Raw genomic sequence first — 25,144 nt, forward strand, 5'->3', positions numbered from 1 at the left:
TAATTACTTTTATAAACTAATCTAGCCAAGTTTTATTTTCTTGATACCAAGTTATCCAATTTAAGAATTTCACAACGCTAAACTTTCTTGGGGATTTTTTTTTTTGTGTTTCTTTTTTTGTTTTTTTTGGGGGGGGGGGGGGGGAGGCAGTCGTAAGGAGGGCCTGTGGCCCGCCCATCACATGAAAATTTCAGATAATTTCTCGGCAGAATTTAACAATTTTACTTAAACACCCCAAAGTTTTCCACCCTCTGTTTCAGTTTCAATATAACGAGGTTAGTCCGTCTGCATGCAATTTCACCAAAAAAAAAAAGGCACCTATCCTCCCTTAGTGAAGAGTTGTGTTAATACCAACAGGGGTTGGTCCGAGTGGTAAGCGGCTCGGATTCGCTTAAGCAGGTCTCGTGTTCGAGTCCTAGTGTACGCAGACACTCCTGTTGGGAGACTCACCCACCATAGTCAAGTGCGCGACGCGGGTCGGGTCCGGATTAGTCGGGGCAAAGCTTCGGATACCGGGCGGGCAACCAAAAAAAAAAGAAGAGTTGTGCTAATTAGCACCATTATCGCTAGAAGAAGATTTTAACCAAAAAAGCATACCAAGAATCTCCCATGTAGAGTTTGTATTGATTTATTCATCTGTCTGTTGGGTGGAGGCTGAACCCCATATTACATGAATGTATTTCGGAGAGGGTAACACCCCTCAACTCTTCTGCTCATAATATCATAATGGCCTAACCAAATCTTGAAGTTTCTCAAATATACAGATGGTATAAGAGAGAATTTACAAAGCCACAATAGGCCTAGGCCTGATATTAAAGTAAGTTGCTGATGCCAGATATGCACAGGCTAAGGAAACGTACATTTTGAACCAGATAGAAGAGAAGAAGGTTAAGAATGTACAGACACCTGTCAAGACAATTACGAATGTACAGTTCACCAGACACTTCACCATAGAAAGGTCGCCTTCTATCCCTTCACGTGGAAAATGACCTTTTGAATGAAAATCCGAGAGCAGCTGATCCTTGAGGCTGAATGTTTCCATCAACCACGAAGTTACCTGCTCTTCAGATATCGGGATGTCATTAACATCAACACGGCGTACATGAATGTGAACCTCAGCAGGGTCGACACCAAAAGCATTGTCCAAGAAAGTTGGACAACGTTGTTTATAACCAATTGTTATGTCATAAACTGCCATCATATTAGCATACTGCGGCAAGTCAAGCATCAAGAATATGGAAAATAACAGCAGGACAAAAGAAACCACATAAAAAAACTACAAAGCGCAAGATGATAAGGACTTCATTTGGTGTATTATTTACTCTTAACAACTGTAGGGGAAAAACAGCACACTTATTTACAGTTTCAAGAGTTCAGGTACATTGTCCTCGGTCATAATTCTGATAATTAGATCGGAAGTTGTAGTAGCAACTTCATCATGTTTTGCAAAATTGACCAGGTAATACTTTAGCTGTTTTGTTAGGAATCACACTAAGAAACTAGCTCAATCCAGTCACAAGTTATTTATGCTGATCAAGCAACAAAGTGCAATGAACAGATGAAAACAGAGAGCTCGTTGTGAGACTGCAGAGCATGTTGAGAAGGCAAATAACAAAAGGAACTGAGAACCAACTAAAACTTCTGGACATAACAAAACTCCTTACTCATCTTCCAATTTACACATCTTGTTGCTTAACATAAGTACGGGAATTTGGCATCTTTTATGGCTCTTAGAAACGAAGACAACAGGGTACAACTTTGGCAAGATAGCAAGAGATTTAATTCAGTCAGCATCCAATATAACGTAGCAAGAGTTATGACTTCTCTTTGCACAAAATGATTATGTCTCAAGTTTGATTCATGATATTTGTTAAACTGCTAAGAGTAATGACCCTTAGTTTTTCATACCTAACAGTTGCGGGACTCTCTGTAGACATTTCTCCCTTTGGAAGGGACAAACAGGAATGACCATAGAGAGGCTACCATTTTGTTTCCCAGAATTCTATCAGTAAATTGGGTATTGGGAAGGAAGGAGGGGGGGGGGGCGTGGTGGGGATGATAGCCTAAGATTAAGAATGTAAGAAGAAGAAAATGGTAGGCAGGCTGGGGAAAGGAGAAATGCATTTTAATCTCTGAGAGTACTATTGAGAGGTACAAATGACAATGATGGCATCACTGCATCAGGAAAGAAACTTCCCATTTTCCGAGACAGAAAATAATTCAAAAAAAAAATCCCTGGAAATCTCCTTTAACTATTTTCAGACACAGCAACTGCAATTGTACCCAAATGTGAACCATCAAAGGATGAAAGGATTACATCATCAAATCTTTAACAACATGGGTCAGAGTGCTATGTAAACATGCACGGTTTCCAAATGTATTTCTTACACCAGCCATGTAGGAGGTTAAACTAACCAACCGTGTTTGATGCACCATCATGCCAAAAAAAGTTTCAAGTCTTGAGATTAAAGGATGAAACTTTGAATCAAATTAATGCTGATCCAAGGAAAGCCGCACAGAAAGGACAGAGAAATAACCTGCATCCATCGAGCCCCTCAAAGACTCTAACGAGGCAAAAAAGCCCTTGGATTTTGGAAGCAGCACATTCTTTAGGATCGGAAATCCTTTTTCGGCAGCATACTTTTGACTGCGTTGGCACTTCTCTTCTCTGCATTAAATTAATTAAAGAAAAAAAACCATCAGAAAGGATCAGTCATATGGAAGGGCCATTTTTGGTCACGAATAATTAAATGATAATAAATTTTGATACTGCTGGGAATAATTTCTTGAAGCAGAATATGTACTTAAAAATATACGGGCGCAAAAGCTTTTTTGAGTGCTGCTTTCATCTTCAAGTCATTATGCACAAAGCTATGGGCTTCAGGGGAAAACCAAATCATTGTTGAAAACATGATTATGCTGACAATTACACTACAAATCATTTCTTTAGGGAGTAAAAATGAAAATAAAACAATGTCTGGTCATCAATTTTACAAGGAAGAGGCAATAGTACGTGAAATCTGTGCCTTCAGGAAAAACAGCAAGCCAGAGTGGATCTTGAGGATCTTTGAAAGTTGAAAGCATCTTATACATAACTGCTTCATCAGCCTCCCATCTTCTCTCCACTGGAATGAACTCCACGACATGAAATATCCAACCAAATACAGGCAATTTCATCAAACTGCTCTTAAGAACGTATTTAATGTAACCATGACATCCCTTTCGCAGTGCAAGGTCCCACAAGTACATCCAATCAACCTCGGTCCGATGGTTCGCAATAAGCAAGGCACGTTCCCTTGCTGCAACACAGTCCCCTGAGAACACCACTTTAGTCTTGTTTATTTTTTCAAACAGAAAAGGCCACAAAGCAATCCAGCTTCCCAGAAAGAATGATGTTGCTGTCCTGCTGTAATGTAAGCTGAAAAATCTTAAGACAACAGCTGTCCAAAAACCACAAAACACCAACAGCATAAATGCTGTCAAAACTAACACAACCAAACACAAAACACCTCTAAACGCTTTCCATGGAGTTAAAGGACGGTGCCTTGGTCCATTTCTTGAATTAACCGATGTACACACTTCCATCTAATAAGTTCAAATATCCACCAAACAATTGGATTCCTTAATCAAAAAAAAATTCTGAAAAAGATGTCCCAAAGAGCAACACAACCCAGAAAGAATTAGCATCAATAAGTTCACCGTCATAAAGTTAGTTGTGATGTGTCATCAAACAAAAGCTTCAGCTTTCCAAGATCAGAAAATCCAGCACCACACAAATGCTTAGTTCAGGACTCTAAGAAAAATCACAACGGCATGACTGGCGAAATGGCAGGTGATATATTCGATCTGCATAACAAAATTGGAAGATCAATCGCGGAACATCCTTTTCAACATAACCAAGCAACAACCAAGAACTTCTGTATGGAAAAGTTGCTATTAAACTGAAGAAAGCCTACATACAGGTTATATCTAACATTGGTTGTAGACTTGGGAGATCAAAGGTACATTAACATGCTAGAAAGATAAAGCATGAAGATATATGTGATACTTCACAAATAACTCTTGGACGAGCTAATTAATAATCCATTTGTCCATTCATTAGAAATAAGATGAAGCATAGGTTTGTTGGATATTGTAATTACTACCACTTGTCTTTTCCTTTAGAGCATAATCAACAGAAAGTTCATCAAGGTGAATGAGGTTGAAGATTATCAGATAGATTTGGTATGAAAGCTTGTTTTCTCTGGTTTTATTTTCTCCAGTTAGACTAGGAATAAGATTTTAAGGAATCAATCACAGGCACTCACGGGTGCAGAATACAAATATACAACGTGAAAATAAGTTCCACAAATTACAGAATAAATAATATTGCACCAACTTTACATCAGGAAATACTAGTAGTACCAAAGTTAAATCAGCTGACGAGTCAATTATCAGTTGCCAGAAAGAAAAGCCAGTACCACAAATTACAGAGTAAATTTTAATATTGAACCTAGTTTTGCAACAGGAAATACTAGTTCAACCAAAGTTAAAAAGCTAATTACTCAATTATTAGTTGCTTGGTCAATTATCAATCGGGGCCCATAAAACTAAAACCAACAACTTTTCTCTGACACCAGTGTTTGTCCTCGAAGAATACAAGATAACATATTCTTGATCAGTATAGGGTTATTCTGACCAATAATCTCAAAATTAAACAAGATTATCACTTTCCAGATTAATATCCAATCCGATTGCATTTTATGAACAGTCAGCCCAAGCCTCATTAACCAATAATAGTAACCTACAGCTGAAAAAGCCCGGATGATTACAACTCAAATTACAGAGTTAACTAAATTGAGTACTACCAAACATACGTTTTTTTCGTCTTGAGCTACTGATCTCGAATCAGTAAAATCACAACAACAGCGCTATAGACCGGAGCACATCTTGGATAAACAAGGGAAAGAAGAAGTTTACCTTAATTCTTATCCTAAATGGAGGACTTTCGACTTGATGATATCCGGGATGGGGCATTTAACGATCGAAAACAGTCCATCTGCTTTGGTTGGGATTGGAATGCAACTTTTGCCAGAGCTTCTTGGAGGAGTCTCAACGGTTTGAAGATGACGAGTTCTTGCGACTTGTGAGGAGTACGGAGGAGTGTTGGACTAAGCTCTTGTAGAACTGAAGTAGCGGGCCGCTGTGGCAGGGGTATGCTTCTAAACTCACAGCTAGGGACTTGCAAGTTATCAAGACTTACACTGAACGCCCTCGCCAATACATGCTGACCATTAGAACATTGAGTAGCGACAAAAGACCAGTCGTGGACTGCTGTTGTAACGTTGGTGGCCGTTGGACGGATACTGACTTCAATCAACCAACGCCAACCCAAGTTGATTGAGTTGGCAAAGTGAATCACTTTTTGACAAAATAATTTGAATGCGAAGGTTGTTTTGATGGACGATTTGTAAATAAAATCTCTTATAAATCTATGATTCCAGAACCCTGATTTGACCTGCTAATGTGAGTGTAGCACCGTGAATGATTTGTAACAACTTTATAAAGTTCTTGAGGCATATCCTAATCAGTGATATTAAACAGAATTGTATTCATCTAAACTTTTTTTTTTTACCAGAAAAAAGAGATTTCAATCAACCGAATTCTGTCAAGATCCAAAATTTTCCTCCAGGAGGGAATGAAGAAATGGGTGTGTGTGGATAGGCATTATTTGTTTATATTATAAACTCATTTCTTTAACCTATCTTTTTATCTTCTCAATAATAGTATTTTTATCTTATATACGTCACATCACATCATAAAAATTACTACATAATTATTCTAAATAATATCTCAAACAAACTCCTATCCAAACACTCTCATACCACATTCTTCTGTGAATAATTAATGTGGGTTAAAAGCATTAAACCGCCTTGAGCATTACCCTCAATTGCACTTTACCCTCTCGACTTAATAAATGGGCACTTTGTCCCTTATTTTATGATTTATGACAAAAGTGTCCCTTTTATATTAGTTATTATTTTATTTTTTTCTCCTTTTTTCCTTTTTCTACTTGTCCCTTTCCTTTATATTTTAAAATTTTTCTATTTTCTCTCATGTGATCAACTATTTTCTTCTCTTTATTATTATTATGATTATTATTATTATTATTGATATATTAATTTTAATCTTCTTAAATTTATTCTTTATTTATTTCTATCTTTTTTACTTATAATAATCATAAAGTCTTTGCTAAAGACAAATTCATATATCATTAAATCTATATGTCTATAGTTTAGAATAAATTAATTTTTAGTAACAATAGTAATACATATTGATTAATCAACTGTACAATTAAAAAAATAAATAAATATATTATTTACTTTATTTTTCTAGGATATACTTTTAAATATTATGTAATTTAAAATTCTAAGATGCTAATATCTTTTTTAAATAGTTAAATTATTATAGTAATATACATTTTTTTCATTTTGGCAGGCATATATCAGTTTTTTACATTATGTAATTTGTCTTGAATTTTATAAGAGTGTAATAAATAAAGTAAGAATGAAATTATAAGTAAAAAAATACAATATTATAATAAGCACAAAAAATTATTGGGAAAGTAAAACAAAATAGTGACATGAGATAAATTTAAAAATAGTAAAAAAAAATTTAAAAAGCAATAGAAAAGAAAAAATTAAGAAATAAATATATAAAAAAGAAAACAACATAAAATATTAAAGGCACTTTTGTCTTAAAATATCAAATTGGAAGGGTAAAGTACTTATTTAATGAGTTCAGAAGGACAAAACACAACTAAAAATAAAGTTCATAAGGGTTTAGCACATTTAACCCAAATTAATGGTAGAGTACAGAACCACAATCTTTTTCTAGTAATCAACCATCACTTCATATTTGTCTAAAATCATCCACTATTATTGCATGATGCATAGTTTGGAACTGTATCCTTATCTAAAAATTTTAAGGCAAAAAAATAAAAGAAAATTTAATGATGCTGAGAGGTGGGAAAAGGGAAGGAATTAAAACATGAAACTTTGAAATGACCAATGAGCAAAAGCTTGTGACTAGACATGTCAATTGATCTAAGTTTACCCAAATCCAATCCAGACCCAGTATACTTGTGTAAGATTTGGATTTAATTTCTCAAATTCAAATCATACCCAAATCCTGGCCCAGACGCTGTTAGAGTGTCATGGGTTCGAGTAGGGTTTAATTTCCTATGATCAATACTCAAATCCAAATCCAAATTCAAATCAAATCCTATCCACACATATGTATAAATAAATTAACTAAATTTATAAAATAATCTAATATTTTATGGCTGTTGGATCAAATACAGTAAAATTTCATGACTGTTAGATTAAATGATATGCTCTTAACCTAAAAAAAACCACCTAATCTCATCTATATATTGTGAGTCTCCGTGGATGCATATGAAGTTTTGAAAATAAATAGAATTAATTGATAATAGTTCTTTCTTTGAGTTCATAATATTACATTCAACTTCTTGAATATTAAGTTTATTATTTAAAAACAAAAATTGGACGGTATTCATGTTATTTTTGAACTCTATATATTTTTAAAGTGAGTAAATTTTATATACATTGATAGTATATACACTATCACCGTTGGATCATGACACATATGCAAAAGTTAGAGTTCAAATTCAACTTTTTCATGGTTGTCATTCATTCAATATTGACAGTGTATACACTGTTAATGTAGGAAAGATCAATCCTTTTAAAACAAGTTTACTTTAGTTCTTCGTTATATGTTCATAAAAATACTCATGAATACCTATTGGATACCTACACCCATGAAAGTTTGGGTTTGAATTTACTTTTTTGGATCCATAAGGGTTTGGTTATAGGTTTGGATCTAACTAAATTTAATAGGTTTAAACCTGGATTAAATGAATCCAATCTAAACTCTACCCATTGATATGTCTACTTGTGGCCCTTTATTTGTAATTTCATTTTTTTTTAAGTTTTTCTCTACACACGATACAAACTGTTTATATTTTGTTATTGAAATGCTAAAATTCTAAAATATACGTCAATGGTTTTTATAACAAATGATGGGCTTCCCAAAATAAATAGAAAAAGGTTATGTAAAATTGTGCAGGTCAGTACTAGAGATGACAATGGGCTGAGTTTGGGGTTGGAGGAGCCTTGCCCTATCCTCACCCCAGTGTCATATAACTCTCCCCATCCCTACCCTCGGCTGTATCTCACTTTCCTGCAAGTATCCATGGAGGCACCTTTTTTTTCCCCTCTTTTGAATCATTTCTTGAGGGATAAGCTGTTTGTAGTTGAATATGGTGCATCATGAAGGGATTCTCAAAAAGAATCATCTCTAGTTAGAGTGCTTGTTTGTACGTTGATGGCTGGACTAAGGTTTTGTTTGGATTGCATTTTTCTTGATTTTTTGTAGAAAAATTACTATAATAATTTGATATATTTGAGGTAAAAAGGTGATAGGAAAAATGTGTTCACGAAAAACATAACAATTTTTCAAACCAAACAACTGGAGGAAATAATTATGAAAAAACTCGAAACTTCATGCAGACCTCTCTATAACTATCATTTGAGCATTTTTGTGTGATCGAAACAAATATTGAACGTTTGAAAAAAAAAAAAAGAAACAAATATCAAACTTTTCTATTTGGATTCAGGAGATGGAACAAAAGCTTAAAGAAATAAATAGAGAGAGTGAAGTAGAAATGCACAAGTGAAATTTAAGAGAAGAGGTTTTGAGGAACAAAACATGGTTATGGCTGCTAAATTCTCTTCACATAGCTATTGACAGACTAGTTTCACAGCCCATACGAAAAATAGCAAACATTAGTATTGTTATTAGGAAAATTAGTACCACTAATAGTTTAACGTAACAAAACACAAAAAAAAAAGTTTAACATTGAAAAAATAGATATATTAATTATTATATATATATATATATATTTAGTTAATACTAGAGACGGGTGAGGGATGGGAATAAAAGTTCCCTCTCTCTCGCCCCACCCGTCTCATGCCTCCGAATTGGAAATCCGCTTTCGTTGCCATCCGAAGCTTCACCGCTAAACTAGTTTCTTTTTCCTTTCTTTCTTTACAAGAAAGAAATTGGACCAAAGGCCAATTGCACGGCACTTGAGCAGAAAAGTTGGTGCCGAAAGGTATAGAAAACCGCTCTGATGGGCCTAAATCCAGGCACTTACCAATAAAGAATAAATGGGAGGAAGCGGTTATTTATACCTAGTTTAACCAGTAGAAATGTCATGAAACAAAAAAATAAAAAATGCTCGTTGTTCATGTACGGATTGTATTGATGATTAATTTGTAATTACAATCAATTAATAACTTATAGTTTTGAGAGCAAGCCACAGCTCATAGTCACGAAGTTAAAATCGTCCAAACATTTTTCACATAAGAATAACTAGTAGAAATGTCATGAAATATTTCCTTTTTTTTTTCTTTTACCATCAAAATTTTCTTTCTCATGGCCCCTTTTTATGCCTTTAAAGGTTAGTAGAGACTAGAATATTTTGAGAGGAAAACAAAAAGCTATTTTACATTTTTTATTTAAACTACACCTACTTGAAGCTTAAATTGATTATCTGGTAGGTTTGTTTGGATAGAACAATTATTATATACATTTTTTGGAATATTAGCGTAATAATTTTTTGTGATTTGATGTATGTATGATAAAAATATAATTTGAAAAAATAGTCGAAAACATGTGTTTATCATATAAGCAAAAATAAAAATTTTCCAAATAATTAGGTACGGTCAATCCACTTGAAATTTAAGTTTGATTTTCGAGCAATATTATGCTTCGAATTAGTTGGTCATTATAATCAATGTTCAGAACAAAATCTATTGTCAACTTCTTTTTGTTGAAATTTGCGTACTTTCTTTCTGAACAAAGAAAAAATGAAAATTGCGTTTGAGGTTTTACCCACAAAAATTCGTTGAACTAAATCGCACAAACAATTTACTTACAAGCCTAAATAAGTGAACATCCTTGCTACTGGACTCCACTCGACTCAACTAGACTCCGCTGAGCAGATTGATGATACCCGTAAACTTAAATTGGACCTCAATTTGACTTTGGAATGCAGAACAAGAAGAAGCAAAAGTAGGAAGACAAAACCAACAACGTGGAGAGAAAGCAAAAGATTCCGGGCACCGTAAAACTCAGCTGGAGCGTCCCGGAGGGCTGATCACATAGCCCTAAAACCCTAATACGTATCGCGCTCAGCAAAACTAAACTTCCAGCAATTTACCAATGGATATCGACTTCACAGAGTACAAACTAAGTTCCCAGCTCCGCGGCCACGAAGACGATGTAGGAATTTTCCCTGAATCTTGAAAAATTTTTCTATGGATATCTGAAAAAATTAACTGTGCTATAGATTATTGATATTAATTTGCTGGATGTGCTATGCTTTCAGGCTCGTGGGATATGCATATGTGACAATGTCGGCATTGCGACGTCGTCGAGAGATAGAACGGTCAGGTTTTGGACTTTGGATCAGTCCAACAATAGGGATTATACTCTATCAAAGATTCTATTGGGACATACGAGTTTTGTGGGGCCATTGGCTTGGATTCCACCGAGCGATGAGTTCCCGGAGGGGGGACTCGTTTCTGGTGGGATGGATACGCTTGTTTTTGTCTGGAATTTGGCAACTGGAGAGAAGGAACATGTACTGAAGGGGCATCAATTGCAAGTCACTGGTGTCTTCTTGGATGGCTCTGATATTGTCTCCACGTCCGTTGATTGGTACTTGACATACGTTCAGCATTTTATTATGGTTTGATGTGTCTTCATTTTTTTCTCCTTCTTTCCTTTTTGAGGAACTCATGACTGCTTAAGTTTGAAAATGATCAATTGAAAGGTTGAATATGTAATGCCATGCGCTTGTGTTCGTCTAATTGGTTTTGTTGAATAATCTCTAAGTAGCCTATAAACATTGGATTTTTCCATGTTCAATGCCTCACATAAGAGACAGGGAAAAATAGATTGCACAATGAAAACAGTTTTTACATGGCATATGGACGTGAAATGATGTAAAAATGTCCCTCAGCTGTTATTTGGACCATCTGTTTTAATTTAAAGCATCAGGAATTTTTCCAAAAACTCAATGTTGCATACTTCTATTGACCCTGATGGCGAATATATATGTTAAAAGTACATATAGCCAAAAAAAATTAATAAATGGAAGAGCAAATATAGATGTGCAGAAGATTGAGTACTTGGTTTTATTTAAGAGAGAGAGAGAGAGAGAGAGAGAGACCATTGTCATTTATTTCACTTACGTGTTCATACTTCTTTAAACATTGTTGAAGTAAAAAAGACTCTTGTTTAAACTAACTAGAGGATGAGAATATTTTCTTTGGAAGGCTAGGACCTGTTTGACTTCGAGTATGATAGCTGATTTACTGCTTTCATCATCTCAGCACACTAAGAAGATGGAAGAAAAGCCAACTAGTTGAGGTTTGGGAAGCACATAAAGCAGCAGTCCAAGCGGTTATTAAGTTGCCCTCCGGCGAGCTTGTTACAGGTGCAGATGTCATATTTATGTTATCAAAATTTTCTAGAAGTACCAATTTTCACTCTCTGCACTGTCAGGATACTAAATGTCTGATAATAGAATTTCTTCCCCTAATTACAACATGAGTGGTTGATAAATAATGTTTGCTATGGTACTCAGGTTCAAGTGACATGACCTTAAAGCTGTGGAAAGGGAGGAGCTGTGTACACACTTATGTGGGACATACAGGTTAATGTTGGCCTTCTTTTTGTTCATCCTCCCAGCTCGTATACTTGAATATATGAACATTCATGTTCCTTAGCTGTAGTACTTTTTTTCTTTTTCATCTTGTTTTCTGCTTAATGGGTATGAACATTCATGCGCTTGTGCTCTCCTTTCCTCACTCTATCTCAATATGAATCTTTCTACTGGATCATTTAAACGACTCCTTATTTTTTGGTCACTGTTTACTTTTTGGTCAAACTTTTGGTTTTTTGGCTTGATAATCATACCTAGGAATATAGGTTATTCTAGGTAAACAAAGAGGCCAAATTTTGAGAAAGTGAGCATTGAGGCTAAGGGATATGTTACCCTGACAGAAATTGAGATCCATTCAAGTGCATGGAGCATGACAGTTATATGATAGTTCATAAGTTGGAAGCTGACTGTCATTGCTGATATGTGAAAAATAAAATATCAATCTTTTAGTGGACCTCCTTAGATGGTACTTATTATGGTGGAGGAAAAGCCACTGTTTCAGCAATAGAAAATTTGGTTGGTGAGGGGAATTTTGTGGTTGAGGTGCGCTAGTGCTTGGGCTTAAGTGGGGTCAGCTGGAATAATGAAGCAATGCTGGCTAAGAATGCATCTTTCTTTGTGGTCTTGCATGTTTGAAGGCCGATTAGCATCGATGGCTATGTTAGACATGAACAACTTTATTGACTGTTTGCTTTTCAAACTGGTCAGCTCTACCATGTGCAGTATTTAAGATTTGTAGTTGTGTTAATGTTCTTCATTTTGCAGATACTGTTCGAGGCTTGGCCTTTATGCCAGCTTTAGGAATTATCTCTGCATCACATGATGGGTAAGATTCTTTTTTCTCTTCAATGGATTCACTATAATTGTTGATCCTCACAAGGAAGGGTGCAAGACATTTGTCTTTATGTCCATTCAGTTAGAGGGACATCAGCTCATGGTCAACGTTAGGCTGATAAAAGGACTACACTGCAGAATGAATTAGTCTTGTTAAAATACTAGTGAATGTTTTTTGATGACTACTTGGTGTTAATCCTAAAGCAGTGGCTATTCCACCAAGATGCCAGTGATTGATTCTGGTAGCTTATCATCTTGTCTACTATTAGGTAAGCTAGGCTTAAGTTAGGCTGATAAAAGGACTACATTGCAGAATGAATTAGCCTTGGTAAAATACTAGTGAATGTTTTTTGATGACTACTTGGTGTTAATCCTAAAGCAATGGCTATTCCACCAAGATGCCAGTGGTTGATTCTGGTAGCTTATCATCTTGTCTACTATTAGGTAAGCTAGGCTTAAGGTCGAAACTTGCAACAGCCTGTTGCCACAGTTGGGGTGGGCTTGGCCTAAATCAAGGAAAAATTCTAGCAGGGGAATTGATTTAAAAGACAAATTGTAAACATGCAGACAGAAGAGAGAAGAGGGAGTGCATTAGGGAAGGTTGAACCATTATATTTGCTTGTTGAATTGCTACTGTTTTTTGGGCCTTGTTACAAGAATTTCACTGGAAGCGGCATAATATTCATGCTCATGTCTTTTCCTGGTTTTTATATGGGTTAGATTTTTTTTTTTTAGTTAAAATCCCATGCTGGGATTTCTTTTGTCTTTTTCTTTTCTTTGTATTTTCTGTGATCTTATTCTAGCTGTTTTTAGAGAATCCCTTTTTACTTTTAGGCACGTCTTTGTGCCAATCTGTTCTACTTTATTTCTTTGTAAGGTGGAGATATTAGTCATTTTTTGTCTCTAATCTGCATAAATTTAATTCCTGTTTCTTTGAATGCAGTTCGATGAGGCTGTGGGCGCTTAGTGGTCAGCTTCTAATGGAGATGGTTGGTCACACTTCTATTGTCTATTCTGTAGATGCCCATGTTTCTGGGCTTATTGTCAGTGGCAGCGAGGATTGTTTTGCTAAAATATGGAAAGGTAATGTGTTTTAGACTGGCTTTCATCTTCGAAGTTGGTTCTGCAATATTGATTAACACCACAATTCGTTTGCTTGATCAACTTTTTTAGTTTGTTGACGATATCTTTTATGGTTAGTGGTATTCAATTATTCTACATTTTGTTTGGGTTCTGCCTTCGCAAAGCCATAGCCATTGACCTTTTTCCCCTTGTAACATGGCTTAAAGTCTGAGTTTAGCATTGAAAAAGAGAACTTGTTATAAGTGTTATGTGAAGTGATTTCAAGAAATGGCTTGTTCAAAGAGTCATTCAGCAACAAGTGGCTGGTCTTTTTTCCCCCCTTCTGTATTTATTATTTAATTGTTTCTGAATGTGAATACATAATAAAAACCGTATTGACTATTTATCACTTAGTAGAAGCATGCTTATGTTGTATGAAGTAACTGTTCTGGACTTGGTACAGGGACTTTCATGGTGGATGAAATTTGGTCGTCCTTGAATTTGTTGGTTTCTTTTACTTGAGCCACATTTTCTTCCCCTTACGAACAGCATTATTTTGTGCTGTAGATGGAGCTTGTGTTCAGAGCATAGAGCACCCTGGTTGTGTTTGGGATGCCAAATTCCTGGAAAATGGAGACATTGTGACAGCATGTTCTGATGGTGTTGTCCGCATTTGGACAGTACATCAGGATAAAATTGCCGACTTGCTGGAACTTGAATCATATTCTTCTCAAGTTTCTCAATACAAGTGTAGTAGGTATAACATCTAAACTCGTCTTCTAGTTAAATTTTAACTTTTAGCTTTCAGGGTATATTTTCTATGAGCTATATTGGTAGGAATTTATGAGTTTGATAAGCTCTAGTCAGTGAAATCAGTATCACTGCAATTTTTGGTTTTGGTGGTTGCATCAGATTCTAATTTCCCTTCCGTGCTTTGTTATCAACTGGTCCTCAAATCCAAAAGGAATGTAGTAGTTTTGTCTTGACCTTGTGCTCTTTCTCTTCCCCTGCCTTCTACCCCCTCTCGCGCTAATACCCTTGTTTGTTGCTCGGTTTGTGGTTTTATCTTGAGAGGAGACATGAGTACATAATTCTCTTTGTTGATAACTTTTTTGTAGCATGACATGAATTACAGTTGGCAGCATTATACTGGAATTGTTGGTTAGGTTATGAATGCAAAATTTGGCTTTTCAGTTTTATGAATGTGTAATGCTCTTAACTTCTGTTTCATTTTGTATTAGGAAGAGAGTTGGTGGATTGAAGTTGGAAGATTTACCAGGGCTGGATGCTCTACAGACTCCAGGTTTAGTTATAGTTTTGTTTAGTGGAAAATATTGCTTAGTTGCTTTATTAAGCATTAGATGTACTGTTAATGACGGTTCATTGAATTATGATAGTAGAAACTCTGTTTAAAATGATAATGGTGTTGTGTCTACGTAACATATGATGTTACAACATGAGCTTTATTGAACTGGCTCTTTCTACGGCTGGAATGCTTTTATAAATCTAGAGGTGCCTCCTTCAATTCCTGTTTAATTTTATTCTGATAATATGCTGATCAGGAACCAGTGATGGGCAGACAAAAGTAGTACGAGAAGGGGACAATGGTGTGGCATATACATGGAATATGAGAGAATACAAGTGGGATAAAGTAATATTTGGTTTTCTGTTAATAATAGATTCCTGTAATCATAATTGTTTTTTCCCACCTTTTATCTTTGTGCCCAGTGTCTCATGGCAGCTGATCAGAAAAGAATAGCAGCATTTCCATTTGGTCTTTTGTAGCTAATTTTCTTTTATTTCATCTTTTCCGTGTTTGTTACTTTTGACTCTGAACTGCTCAATTATTGTCTTTTGTGAAGGTTTGACTCTGAACTTCTGTGTTTGTTACATCAAATTCTTTCCATCTTTACTGCATTGATAAACCTTAATTTAGTTATTTCTGCTTTAGTAAAGAGAATGAGCAGCAACTATTTCAATGAGAGAATGTAAACATGGTAGGTAATAAATTAGAACACCTAGGTTTTTAAAAGTTGTCATTTGACCCATTTACATTTTAACGGGATCCCTTTGGTCATTGTTGAATTGTCTGGATGGTAAATGGTTTCTGCAAAACTCACAAAGTTCCTAAATTGATTTGCATGAAACTAAAATTGAGGTGTATTAGTTCATGATCTACCTGTTGAGTTAACCATTAGACTGATGACAAAGAATTGGTATCTAATGCAACTCCAGTGGATCTAGGTGATGTAAAGTTGGTGGATCTAGGTGATGTAAGGTTGATCATGGTGACTTTTTTCTACCCTCATATAAGGTCTTCTTTCCGCACAAGTGTGTAAAGTTTGTTCTTTTTAAACCACATTAACATGTATAGCCGATCAATATCCTCTTCTGACCTGGATTTGCAGGACAATTCATCCTTTTCAGCCTTGGCATTTTATACTAAAACAGGAACTTGTAGCAACCTTCAATATTTACTTGAAGCATTTTGAAGTGTATTTTTAAATGCAAATTTTAGTTCATTTTTCTGTTTAAATGGCACTTGGACAAAAAATTTGTTCAAAACTCATTGCACTGAAGGACGGAGTAGTCAGCAAAATTGCCCCTATTAACAACTACAAAAAGTCTGCTAAATTTTTGGAATCATTCTGTCATTGTGCTGGTCAAACTTCCCTGTTTGGCTGCTGAAAGACTGAAAATGAGTATGAAGACTTTCTTCAGTATTGGTGTGAAAAAATTATATTCAATTTCTTCCTTTTGTAATGATCTTTTGTAAAATATATGTCCAATTTTAATTTTTTTATGTTTTTAGAACTTTTAATAAATGGTGTATATGTGGTTTTATTGAAATTCAGATTGGTGAAGTCATTGATGGACCTGATGATAGTTTGACTCGTCCTGTTCTTGACGGGATTCAGTATGATTATGGTTAGCTAATTCCCCTTTAGGATTTGCTTTTCATTTGTATGTGTTTCTTTGTTATTGACAATCTGGTGCCTGTAATATTCAGTGTTTGATGTTGATATTGGAGATGGAGAGCCTATTCGTAAATTGCCATATAATCGCTCAGGTACTATGTTCTTTTAGTCTCCTTCTTTGGTAGTTAACACCGTCTTTATGCCAATCAAAGTAATTGGGCTGTGGTATTTGATAGTTTTTTATCTCATTTCCAACAATATTCTTTTTATTGCATGATGTTAATTATTTATTAAATTAGCTGGGAATCTCCATGACGCACTTTTCATATTTTAATGGAATGGAAAATACATAGATGTACGTTGTGTGGAGTCTAACGCTACTGGGTGACAAGATGGAACACTGGATGGGTGAGTACTCTAGTTGTTTGGGGAGCGGAGCAAGGAGATGCTTTTAACTGAAAATGGCATTGAGGTGTAAGAAATTGACGTTTTTGAGTTAATCTGGAGAGCCGTCTTGGTTGAATGAGCAAATTCTTTGGTCATCTAATGCTTATATGAAAGGATTCTTTTGCATTACTGCTTTCAATTGTATTGCTATTTCAGACTGGTGAACTTTGGCAAATGCTATTATGCAAACTTACAAGATAGATTGTGTAAGTTGTAGGAAGTTCCTTGGTCTCAGTTATTTGTGTATTCAGAGTGCTTGTTCTTGTTTGCTATACATTTTCTACAGCTGCTGAAAGTGGTAATTCTTTTTTTTTGGCCCCCCCCCCCCAAGCTGTTCAGAGAACTGAAAGGATTCTTTTTTCCCAGATGCTTTTGTAAGTGAGGTTTTAGAAGATCATCTCTGGGGGATCTCTCAAATATTTTATTACAGTTTTTTCGAGCTAAAGCAGAGTAATCAAAAAACACGAATAAAATTATCCTAGATCAGCTTTTTGCCTAAAATAAGCAAAAGAAGGAAGTACGGTCTATTTATGCGTTCATCAAAATTTATAAAAGGAAGTGACAGTGAGTTGTGCTGCCAGTATCTCTACATCATGTGGGATGTTTACCTACGTGCTGTTACCTTGACTATGGTTGTGAGCCTGCTTTGCATCTGGCATTATTTCCCATTTGGTTTCTTCTCTTTTTTTCCAAAAATTTACTGGTATTTAAGCAACAAATATGAAAGCTTGAGGAAAAGTATCTTGATGCTGTGCAATTAGTGGAGTATGATTGTTTTGTCACTGGCATCATTATTAACATGTTCACATAAAACAGATCCAAATCATGTATTTGGTTGTTGGACTTTTAGTGATTGTTCTCTTGGTGTCCATTTCACAGATAATCCTTATGCTGCTGCTGATAAGTGGCTGCTTAAGGAGAATCTTCCCCTATCCTATCGCCAACAGATTGTGGAGTTTATACTGCAAAATACGGGACAAAAAGACTTTTCTCTTGATCCATCTTTCCGTGATCCCTTTACTGGGTGTAAGTATAGATCATAATTGGTGCTGCATAATTATTGTTGGAGTTGGTTCATGTGGTGCTTTTTTGACTAACTACATCTCTTGTTTTTCAAATTTGTTTCCTGGATCATTGACTAAATACCTCCTCTTTCCCCTAACTTTCATGGGCAATTTAAATTTCAGCCGGTGCTTATATCCCTGGACAACCTTCAAAATCAGAAGGTATACTTTCAATGTTGATGAGATTTTATAATTATCACCTTAGCTCTTTAGTTTTTCCCATTTTGGAAACTTAGAGTTCTGCTTTCTCCTTTTTAACAGCCTCTGTGGAAAAGCCTACCTTTAAGCATATTCCCAAGGTGAGCTCTTTACGAGTACCTTTTGCACCTAGGATTGAGATCATGAAGTTGTTCACTTGCAACGCTGTCTAAAATGGTTTCTTGTATACCTTGTATTTGTCCATACCTGGCACTCTTGGTGAAGAGAGAGATGCTTATCAAAGCAGTCAATTTGAGAATATTGTGTACTCTTTTATTCTGACATAATTTTTGAAATATAGTGACATGAGAAAGTTGTAAATTTTCTTGCTTTGACAATTAAAGTTGAATGTTCAATTATGCCCTATTATGTGATATCCTGGAAAAATCCTCTTCTTCAGTCTTTGGCTTTGTGTTGTGTGTTTGGATAAGACATGCAATCTGGTTTTCACATATTCATAACTTGGAAATAGTAGAAAATATGTGGTAAGTTTTAGTTGAAAAAAGTATCTTTTTTTATTAGATTGTGATTATACTGTTGACTGTTATCTAATAACGTATGATAACTTTGTTACCCAGAAAGGAATGCTCGTCTTTGACGTAGCGCCGTTCGATGGTATTTTGAAGAAAATTGCAGAGTTCAACAGTACTCTACTTTCTGACGTGGTAAAGTTTGTGCTTATCTATCAAAATAGTTTTATGTATTGTTCAGTTTCTTGTATATTTGTTCCTTTGCCCCTCCTAATGTGTTTTATGTGCTCAATAATTTTCTTACATCTGAGTTTGGTTCTTCATAAAGAAGAACAAGCATTTGTCAGTTCCAGATGCTGAAATGTCAAGAATTGGAAACATTGTTAAGATTTTGAAGGACACATCACGCTACCACAGTAGTAAATTTTCAGATGGTGATGTGGATTTGGTGCTGAAGTTGCTGAATAGTTGGCCTGTTGAAATGATATTCCCAGGTGGTATTGTTTTCTTATTCACCAGTATTTGTGTCCCTTCCTGCTCCTTGCATTCCATTAATTCTCATATCCATCGAACTGTGGTTTAGTTGGAACCAGATGTTGAATATTGCTGAATTAATTGGTGATGCCTGTTGTTTAAAATAAAAATTGAATGAGACAGTCATGTCTATTCGGGTTATTATCACTTTACCCCCTTAACATTTGGTGCTACTATCAGTTTCCCCCTTAACGTTATCTTTTAGTCACTTTACCCCCAAGACTAACGGTCAAATTTAACGGAGTTTGTTAATTAAAGTGAAAAGACATGTTTAACCCTTAAAATTATAATCACTTTACCCCCATAAAATATAGTCTCATTATCAATTTACCCCCTAGAGTTATTTTTTAGGCAATTTATCCTACTATTAAACCAACTTAGCAAGTTAAAAAACTTTAGAAGAAAATACCCTCCTCTTTGCATAATAAAAATAATAAAAGATTTAGAGTGACTCATCTCCTTTTTAGTATAAAAAAAAGAGTCAAATTATTAATTTCTTTCTTCTTGGCAATCTTATTAATATTGAAAAAATAATAGAAAGATGGAGAGTGGGAGGGGGAGAGAGAGAGAATTAAATACTTTTATTATTTTAAAATTATTTCACTTTTTTGTTTACGACCAAATTCCAATTCTAATCTCGACAACCTTAAAGTAATACGATAATGTTAGACTTTTCTTTATTTTCTTTTTTTGAAAAATCTAATTTTTTGTCTCCTTCTTTCCTATCTCTTTTTCTTTTTCTAGTATTAATAAGTGTGAAACAAAGAAATTTGAGAAAACCCTTTTATTTTTATGTTTTTCGATCTCTTAAAGTGAAAAAAAAGGAAGAATAACCATTACAACTTTTTTATTTTTAATTATATATAAAAAAGGGTAAATATATTTAAAATTTTTTGACCATACTAGTTAGATTAATGATGAGGTAAAATGCCTAAAAAATAATGTTACGAACTAAAGTGATTGTATCACTATAATCCAAACGAATAAAGTGATAATAAAAATGTAGTAATGCTATAAAATAAAAGGGTATTTTTGTCCAAAATTTCTTAACATGTTGAGTTGAATTACTTATGGGGGTAAAGTGACTAAAAGATAACGTTAGGGGGTAAACTGATAGTAGTGATATAGTTTAAGGGGATAAAATGATAATAACCCTGTCTATTCTTCTGATGCATATGACAAAAATTGAATGAGAATCCTTTGCCAGTTTTGGCTTTTTTTTTTTTGCTTGTGGGGACTGGTCACCACGCAGAGTCTCTTAATGTTGTTAGTTTTTTTGCAGTTGTTGATCTTTTGCGGATGGTAATACTACACCCTGATGGAGCAACAGTACTTCTCAAGAATACAAGTGATGGAAATGGTACTAATTAGATTCCTGTTACGCTCTATGTGTTGCAGATTCCATGGAATTGGTTATGATGTTCATTTTAAAATTACTCTAGCAGTTTCCTATAAGATTTTTCGGCAACGTTAGTGGCATTTCCTGCCTAATAGTAACCTACTTGCTTGGTCAGAGCACCAATTTGTTATGGATATATGAGCAATTATTTCACAATTGTTATTTAATAATCAACAGAGTGTTGGTTTATGTTATCAGGCTATGTAAATTGAAGGTCCTTTAGCGTCCTGCTTTATTTAAATGGCTAACCAATATACTCGTCTTGTGATGTAATGTGTTGTCCATAAGTTAAGCCATTTCGGTGTTTGCATTTTGATTTTTGGTAATCTTCAACTTGGTTCACCAGATGTGTTTGTGGAGTTAGCTAAGAAGGTCACAAGTTCTCCTCTTCCACCAAACCTTCTGACCAGCATCCGAGCTGTAGCAAATCTCTTCAAGAATTCAATGTACCATGACTGGCTACAGAAAAAGCGTGCTGAGGTTAGTGACGAGATCTTTCTCAGAATTATGTACTTTGTCTGCAGGGATGGAGTTAGAGATTCACTTCAGTGGGTGCAGTTTCATGAAGATAGAAAAGATTAAAAACAAATTGTTGAATATGAGATGGTTAGTTTCCAAATGGAATGAGGGCAAAATAATTGAAAATTAAAAATAATTTCCCTCATATTTGATCTTACTCGTATTGTTATTCCTGTTTTCTGTTTCTCTTGTGCGGAAATTTCGTTCAATGGTGTGAATAAGGCAAAGAATAGATGACTACTTCTGTTCTTCATTTTTGTTATTGATTTCTTACCCCTTTGGGAAAATCTTATCTAAACTTCTTCAATATGTAATTAACCTGCACAAGTTGCTTATGGTTCTAGATTCCATTGGGAAGAAGTAGAATGGGAGGAATAGTTAATCTTTATATATCAGCAATTTGTTAATAGATGTTTTCATTCATATGATTGGTAAGTTTAGCATCAAACTTTGTTTTTGATTAACTAGCAATATACCCCTAGTTCTTTTTTTTTCCTTTTTGCATGAATTTGTTCATAGTTTCCCCTTTCATTGGCTAAAGGATTAAATCATGGTCCTAATAAAAAAGTTAGGAAATGATTGCAATTTCAATGTTTAATCTGATTTAATTTATCAGCTTCTTGCTCACCTATGTTACTAGAGTGGAAACAGATAAATACCAAAGTACAGACTGAACAGCTCACAAATGGCATTAATGTTATTTGTTTCTATTCCCTTTAGCTATGTAAATCAACTAAGCAGGGGCAAAAATATGAATTGTTTTTGTCCATTACCCCAGCTGTCTTCGCTGCTGCTTGTTGGTTTCTATGAAGGTACATAATTTGGAGTGCCTATTGTATAGTTGCCCTATATTTTCACCAGAAGCTTGCCTTCCTTTAGCTTTGCGCATGCTTTCTGGTTTTGGAGCCTATGGCTTATATCTTTGGCTGTTTATGTAATGAAGAGTTCTAATGGGAAGTTTTAGTGATTTACTTTGACTAAACTAGTATTTTGTTTTTGTGCCTTTTCTTTTTCTGTGTTTCAAGTTTGGTAACAATTTGATAACTGAATCTATGCAAGAATGCTGTTGTTGTACTGTACAAGTTGCGCGTGCTTAGCTTATGCATCCATATTTCCTTGTCCATTGATAGCTTACTGAATTTCACTTTTTCTGATGTCTTTTTTAATGATCTTGTAGATACTGGATGCCTTCTCAAGTAGTTACTCATCTTCAAATAAAAACATACAAGTGGCTTACTCAACTTTGATGCTCAAGTATGTACCTTGTGAACAATCATTTCCTATAATGTAGTTGCTATATTCTGACGCTAATCTCTGCCGTGTTTGACCAAAAAATCTTTTTAAACAGTTTATTGCAATATTTTGTTATGCTCTGTTGTTGTCATGTATCGAGCATGCTAATTGAACTCTTTATTCTTTTGTCCTTTATTAGCTTGTGGTTATTGCTAATTGCACAGTTTTGACAATATCTGTTCCACTTCCACCATTCTGTTTTCTTCTTGTCAGGCAGAAAGCCTTTTTGTGTCCATCTCTGTTTATAATTGGTATTACTGAAAGTAATTGTCTTTTTGTTTAAGCTGGCTGTTTCTTGACTACAAGTTTTCTTCCTATTACCTTCTACCTCTTGGCTATCATTCTGTGGTATTTTCAGTTATGCCATTCTACTGATTGAAAAGAAGGATGAAGAAGGGCAAGCTCAAGTTCTTTCGGCAGCACTTGAGGTAATGTCTTTTAATCTCATTTAGTGAAAAATAAATGTTCCTATTTAAATGTCTTTTGGTGTTTAACAGGACCGTATATTTCACATTATGTATTTTCTCCTCTGATCTTAAAGATTGCAGAAGATGAAAGTCTTGATACCGATTCCAGATTTCGGGCTTTGGTTGCCATTGGATCTTTGGTAAGTTCGAGCTTCTTTCTTTGTTTCTGTAGTTGTAGTTACTTTGATTCTAATCTCTCCCTACTTTTCATGCTCTAAATCTCAAACTTCATTTGATGCTTCAAATTGTAGTAAAAGTATAAAATGTAAGATGGAATTAATTGGAATTTTAGGGCAAAAATTCAAGCATTGGCAAAGCAACAGGGGCTGCTTAACCAACTGGTGAAGTCACACTATAGTCTTTCTGGTTCTCTATGGAGATAGATTTGTTAATTTGGTAAATGCTAGTACATTTAAAATCTTCCATGACCTTTGATTATGAGAATGTTGAGCAAAGATGGAAGGCCACTGGCAGAGGAGACAGTAGCCCTGTAAGTTCAGAGAAAATAGAGTAGTTTGCAAAAATAGATACTAAATTGTTTATTGAGTAGCAAGTGGTTGCCCTATGCAATTGTGAAGATTAAAATGGTGTAAGCCTGGTTGCTGCTAGCTAGATTCTCAGTTTTCAAAAGCAATGTTCACAAGCTGTAAGGAGGATGTAACTGTGACTATGTTCAGCTTTTGTAATCTCTGCAATCAAGGTGGTCAATCTGATTTCTCCCTGCCCCTGATAAGATTTTATACACTACATTCGCTGAGAACATTTGGACTTCGCACATAGAATTTTGCAGATAGGTCATTGCTCATTTGAGAAGTATGATTTTTCTGCACATATGCAATGGAAGCAAATCTGTGGTCCGTAAATGAAATTCTGCTGTTGTTTTCAGCGCCTTTGCACCTATATCCTTCTTCCATGTTTGGGGTTCAACTTTCTTAGGTAGTCAATGTGATAATCATCTTTTGGCTAGGCTGTTCTTGTTTTAAAAATTAACTTGTGAAATTTCTCCATTTCGCTCATGTTAGTTACATATTTGTGCGAAATTCAGATGCTTGAAGGCCTTGTTAGAAAAATAGCTGTCGACTTCGATGTGGAAAGCATTGCAAAAGCAGCAAAAGCATCTAAGGCCACGAAGATTGCTGAAGTTGGAGCTGACATTGAACTGATAATAAAGCAAAGCTGAATATGCTACTCCGGGTAAATCCAACCTTTTTTTTTTGCTCGATCTGTAGAAAAAAGCATTCTTTGCGAAATTATGAACATAAGCGGTTAGCACCTGCTTTCTACAGGTCTGACTTAGTTATTTGACAGAGCCAGTGTGACGATTGACAATACATGATCACTGAAGACGAGATGCATTTGAGGAGAAGTGCAGTACATTTGGGACGTATGACGGGGCAGTACAATGCGTTTGATGGGATGTGATCCTGATCGCTTTATTGCTTTGACTTGAACTGAAAGTGGGGTAGTTTTTCCAGTCTTCCACCGTGTAACTGAGGCCACTGAAGCTTGTTACTGTACTCGCAGACACATAAGAAAACCTATACGTAGGAGAAAATTGCTTTGTACTCGCAGGAATGATAATTTGGAACTAGAACTCGTTCCAAATTCACAATCACGCGAACATGTGCGAGTTACTTTGCGTTTACTTTTCGTTCATCTTTGCCAGTTTTCGTCTATTTGCATGATAAACTGTTTGGGTCCTTAAGTTTTTCAAAAACTAATTTTTCAAATACTATAAAAATTTTTAAAAAGTACTTTAAAAGGTGTCCTAAAAAGTAGTCTAAATTTTTTTTAATATTTAAGAAGTATCTCAAAATATATTTTAAAAATTCTACTATTTTTAAATATTTCAAAATATTTTTTAAAAATATTTCAAAATATACTCTAAAAATTCTGTTACAGTAAAATTTTTCAAAAATACTACCAAAAATAGCTAATCCAAACAGGAGAGGTCCAGATCAATCAAAAAAAAAAGAAATATATATTTCCAAGTCTGGAGTAAATAAAATCTGTGGTCCGTATTGAATCGTTAATGCTGTGTGCATGCCATGCAATTGTACCCCAATTTGATGAATCAGAAATTATAGTTGGCATCAGAATAGTCTAAAATAACAAAAAGATTTCATCTACGAAAGGAAAAACTTT

General features: G+C 35.0%; 2 protein-coding genes across 4 annotated transcripts; one reads left to right on the forward strand and one right to left on the reverse strand.

The window, feature by feature from the left end:
• Nucleotides 1-594: 594 nt before the first annotated feature.
• Nucleotides 595-5,635, reverse strand: LOC113731325 (probable 1-acyl-sn-glycerol-3-phosphate acyltransferase 5). The gene is made up of 4 exons (XM_027256524.2): nucleotides 4,960-5,635; nucleotides 3,014-3,846; nucleotides 2,538-2,668; nucleotides 595-1,191 (listed from the first exon to the last, which is right to left on the reverse strand). Exons 2-4 carry the CDS (start codon nucleotides 3,583-3,585, stop codon nucleotides 782-784), a joined length of 1,113 nt encoding a protein of 370 aa, XP_027112325.2. The 5' UTR covers nucleotides 3,586-3,846; nucleotides 4,960-5,635; the 3' UTR covers nucleotides 595-781.
• Nucleotides 5,636-9,865: 4,230 nt separating this feature from the next.
• On the forward strand, nucleotides 9,866-24,655 carry LOC113731326 (uncharacterized). 3 transcript variants are annotated; one of them, XM_027256527.2, is made up of 23 exons: nucleotides 9,866-10,347; nucleotides 10,454-10,785; nucleotides 11,463-11,566; nucleotides 11,717-11,785; nucleotides 12,560-12,620; nucleotides 13,572-13,711; nucleotides 14,258-14,447; nucleotides 14,932-14,993; nucleotides 15,253-15,341; nucleotides 16,546-16,618; nucleotides 16,701-16,760; nucleotides 17,935-18,081; nucleotides 18,243-18,281; nucleotides 18,381-18,418; nucleotides 18,896-18,982; nucleotides 19,116-19,281; nucleotides 20,604-20,681; nucleotides 21,067-21,200; nucleotides 22,417-22,493; nucleotides 22,891-22,960; nucleotides 23,074-23,139; nucleotides 24,045-24,193; nucleotides 24,286-24,655. In XM_027256527.2, the coding sequence occupies exons 1-22, from the start codon at nucleotides 10,288-10,290 to the stop codon at nucleotides 24,177-24,179; spliced, it is 2,277 nt and encodes a 758-aa protein (XP_027112328.2). In that variant the 5' UTR covers nucleotides 9,866-10,287; the 3' UTR covers nucleotides 24,180-24,193; nucleotides 24,286-24,655. The 3 variants fall into 3 exon arrangements, with proteins under 3 accessions (XP_027112328.2, XP_027112327.2, XP_027112329.2); XM_027256526.2 differs by having other exon boundaries at nucleotides 10,119-10,347; nucleotides 24,308-24,655; XM_027256528.2 differs by having other exon boundaries at nucleotides 10,148-10,347; nucleotides 19,119-19,281; nucleotides 24,308-24,655.
• The last annotated feature ends 489 nt before the right edge of the window (nucleotides 24,656-25,144 follow it).

Source organism: Coffea arabica, chromosome 2e (genome assembly GCF_036785885.1).
Source record: "Coffea arabica cultivar ET-39 chromosome 2e, Coffea Arabica ET-39 HiFi, whole genome shotgun sequence".
Lineage (NCBI taxonomy): Eukaryota > Viridiplantae > Streptophyta > Magnoliopsida > Gentianales > Rubiaceae > Coffea > Coffea arabica.

What these genes read in the sequence shown, in the direction of transcription:
- LOC113731325 (XM_027256524.2), bottom strand. Translation starts at nt 3,585, where the DNA reads ATGGAAGTGTGTACATCGGTTAATTCAAGAAATGGACCAAGGCACCGT. An exon ending in CCTGAAGGCACAGATTTCAC is followed by an intron (nt 2,669 to 3,013) that starts GTACTATTGCCT and finishes AATTTAATGCAG; the next exon opens with AGAAGAGAAGTGCCAACGCA. An exon ending in GAGGGGCTCGATGGATGCAG is followed by an intron (nt 1,192 to 2,537) that starts GTTATTTCTCTG and finishes ATATGATGGCAG; the next exon opens with TTTATGACATAACAATTGGT.
- LOC113731326 (XM_027256527.2), top strand. Translation starts at nt 10,288, where the DNA reads ATGGATATCGACTTCACAGAGTACAAACTAAGTTCCCAGCTCCGCGGC. An exon ending in TCCGCGGCCACGAAGACGAT is followed by an intron (nt 10,348 to 10,453) that starts GTAGGAATTTTC and finishes CTATGCTTTCAG; the next exon opens with GCTCGTGGGATATGCATATG. An exon ending in CACTTATGTGGGACATACAG is followed by an intron (nt 11,786 to 12,559) that starts GTTAATGTTGGC and finishes TTCATTTTGCAG; the next exon opens with ATACTGTTCGAGGCTTGGCC.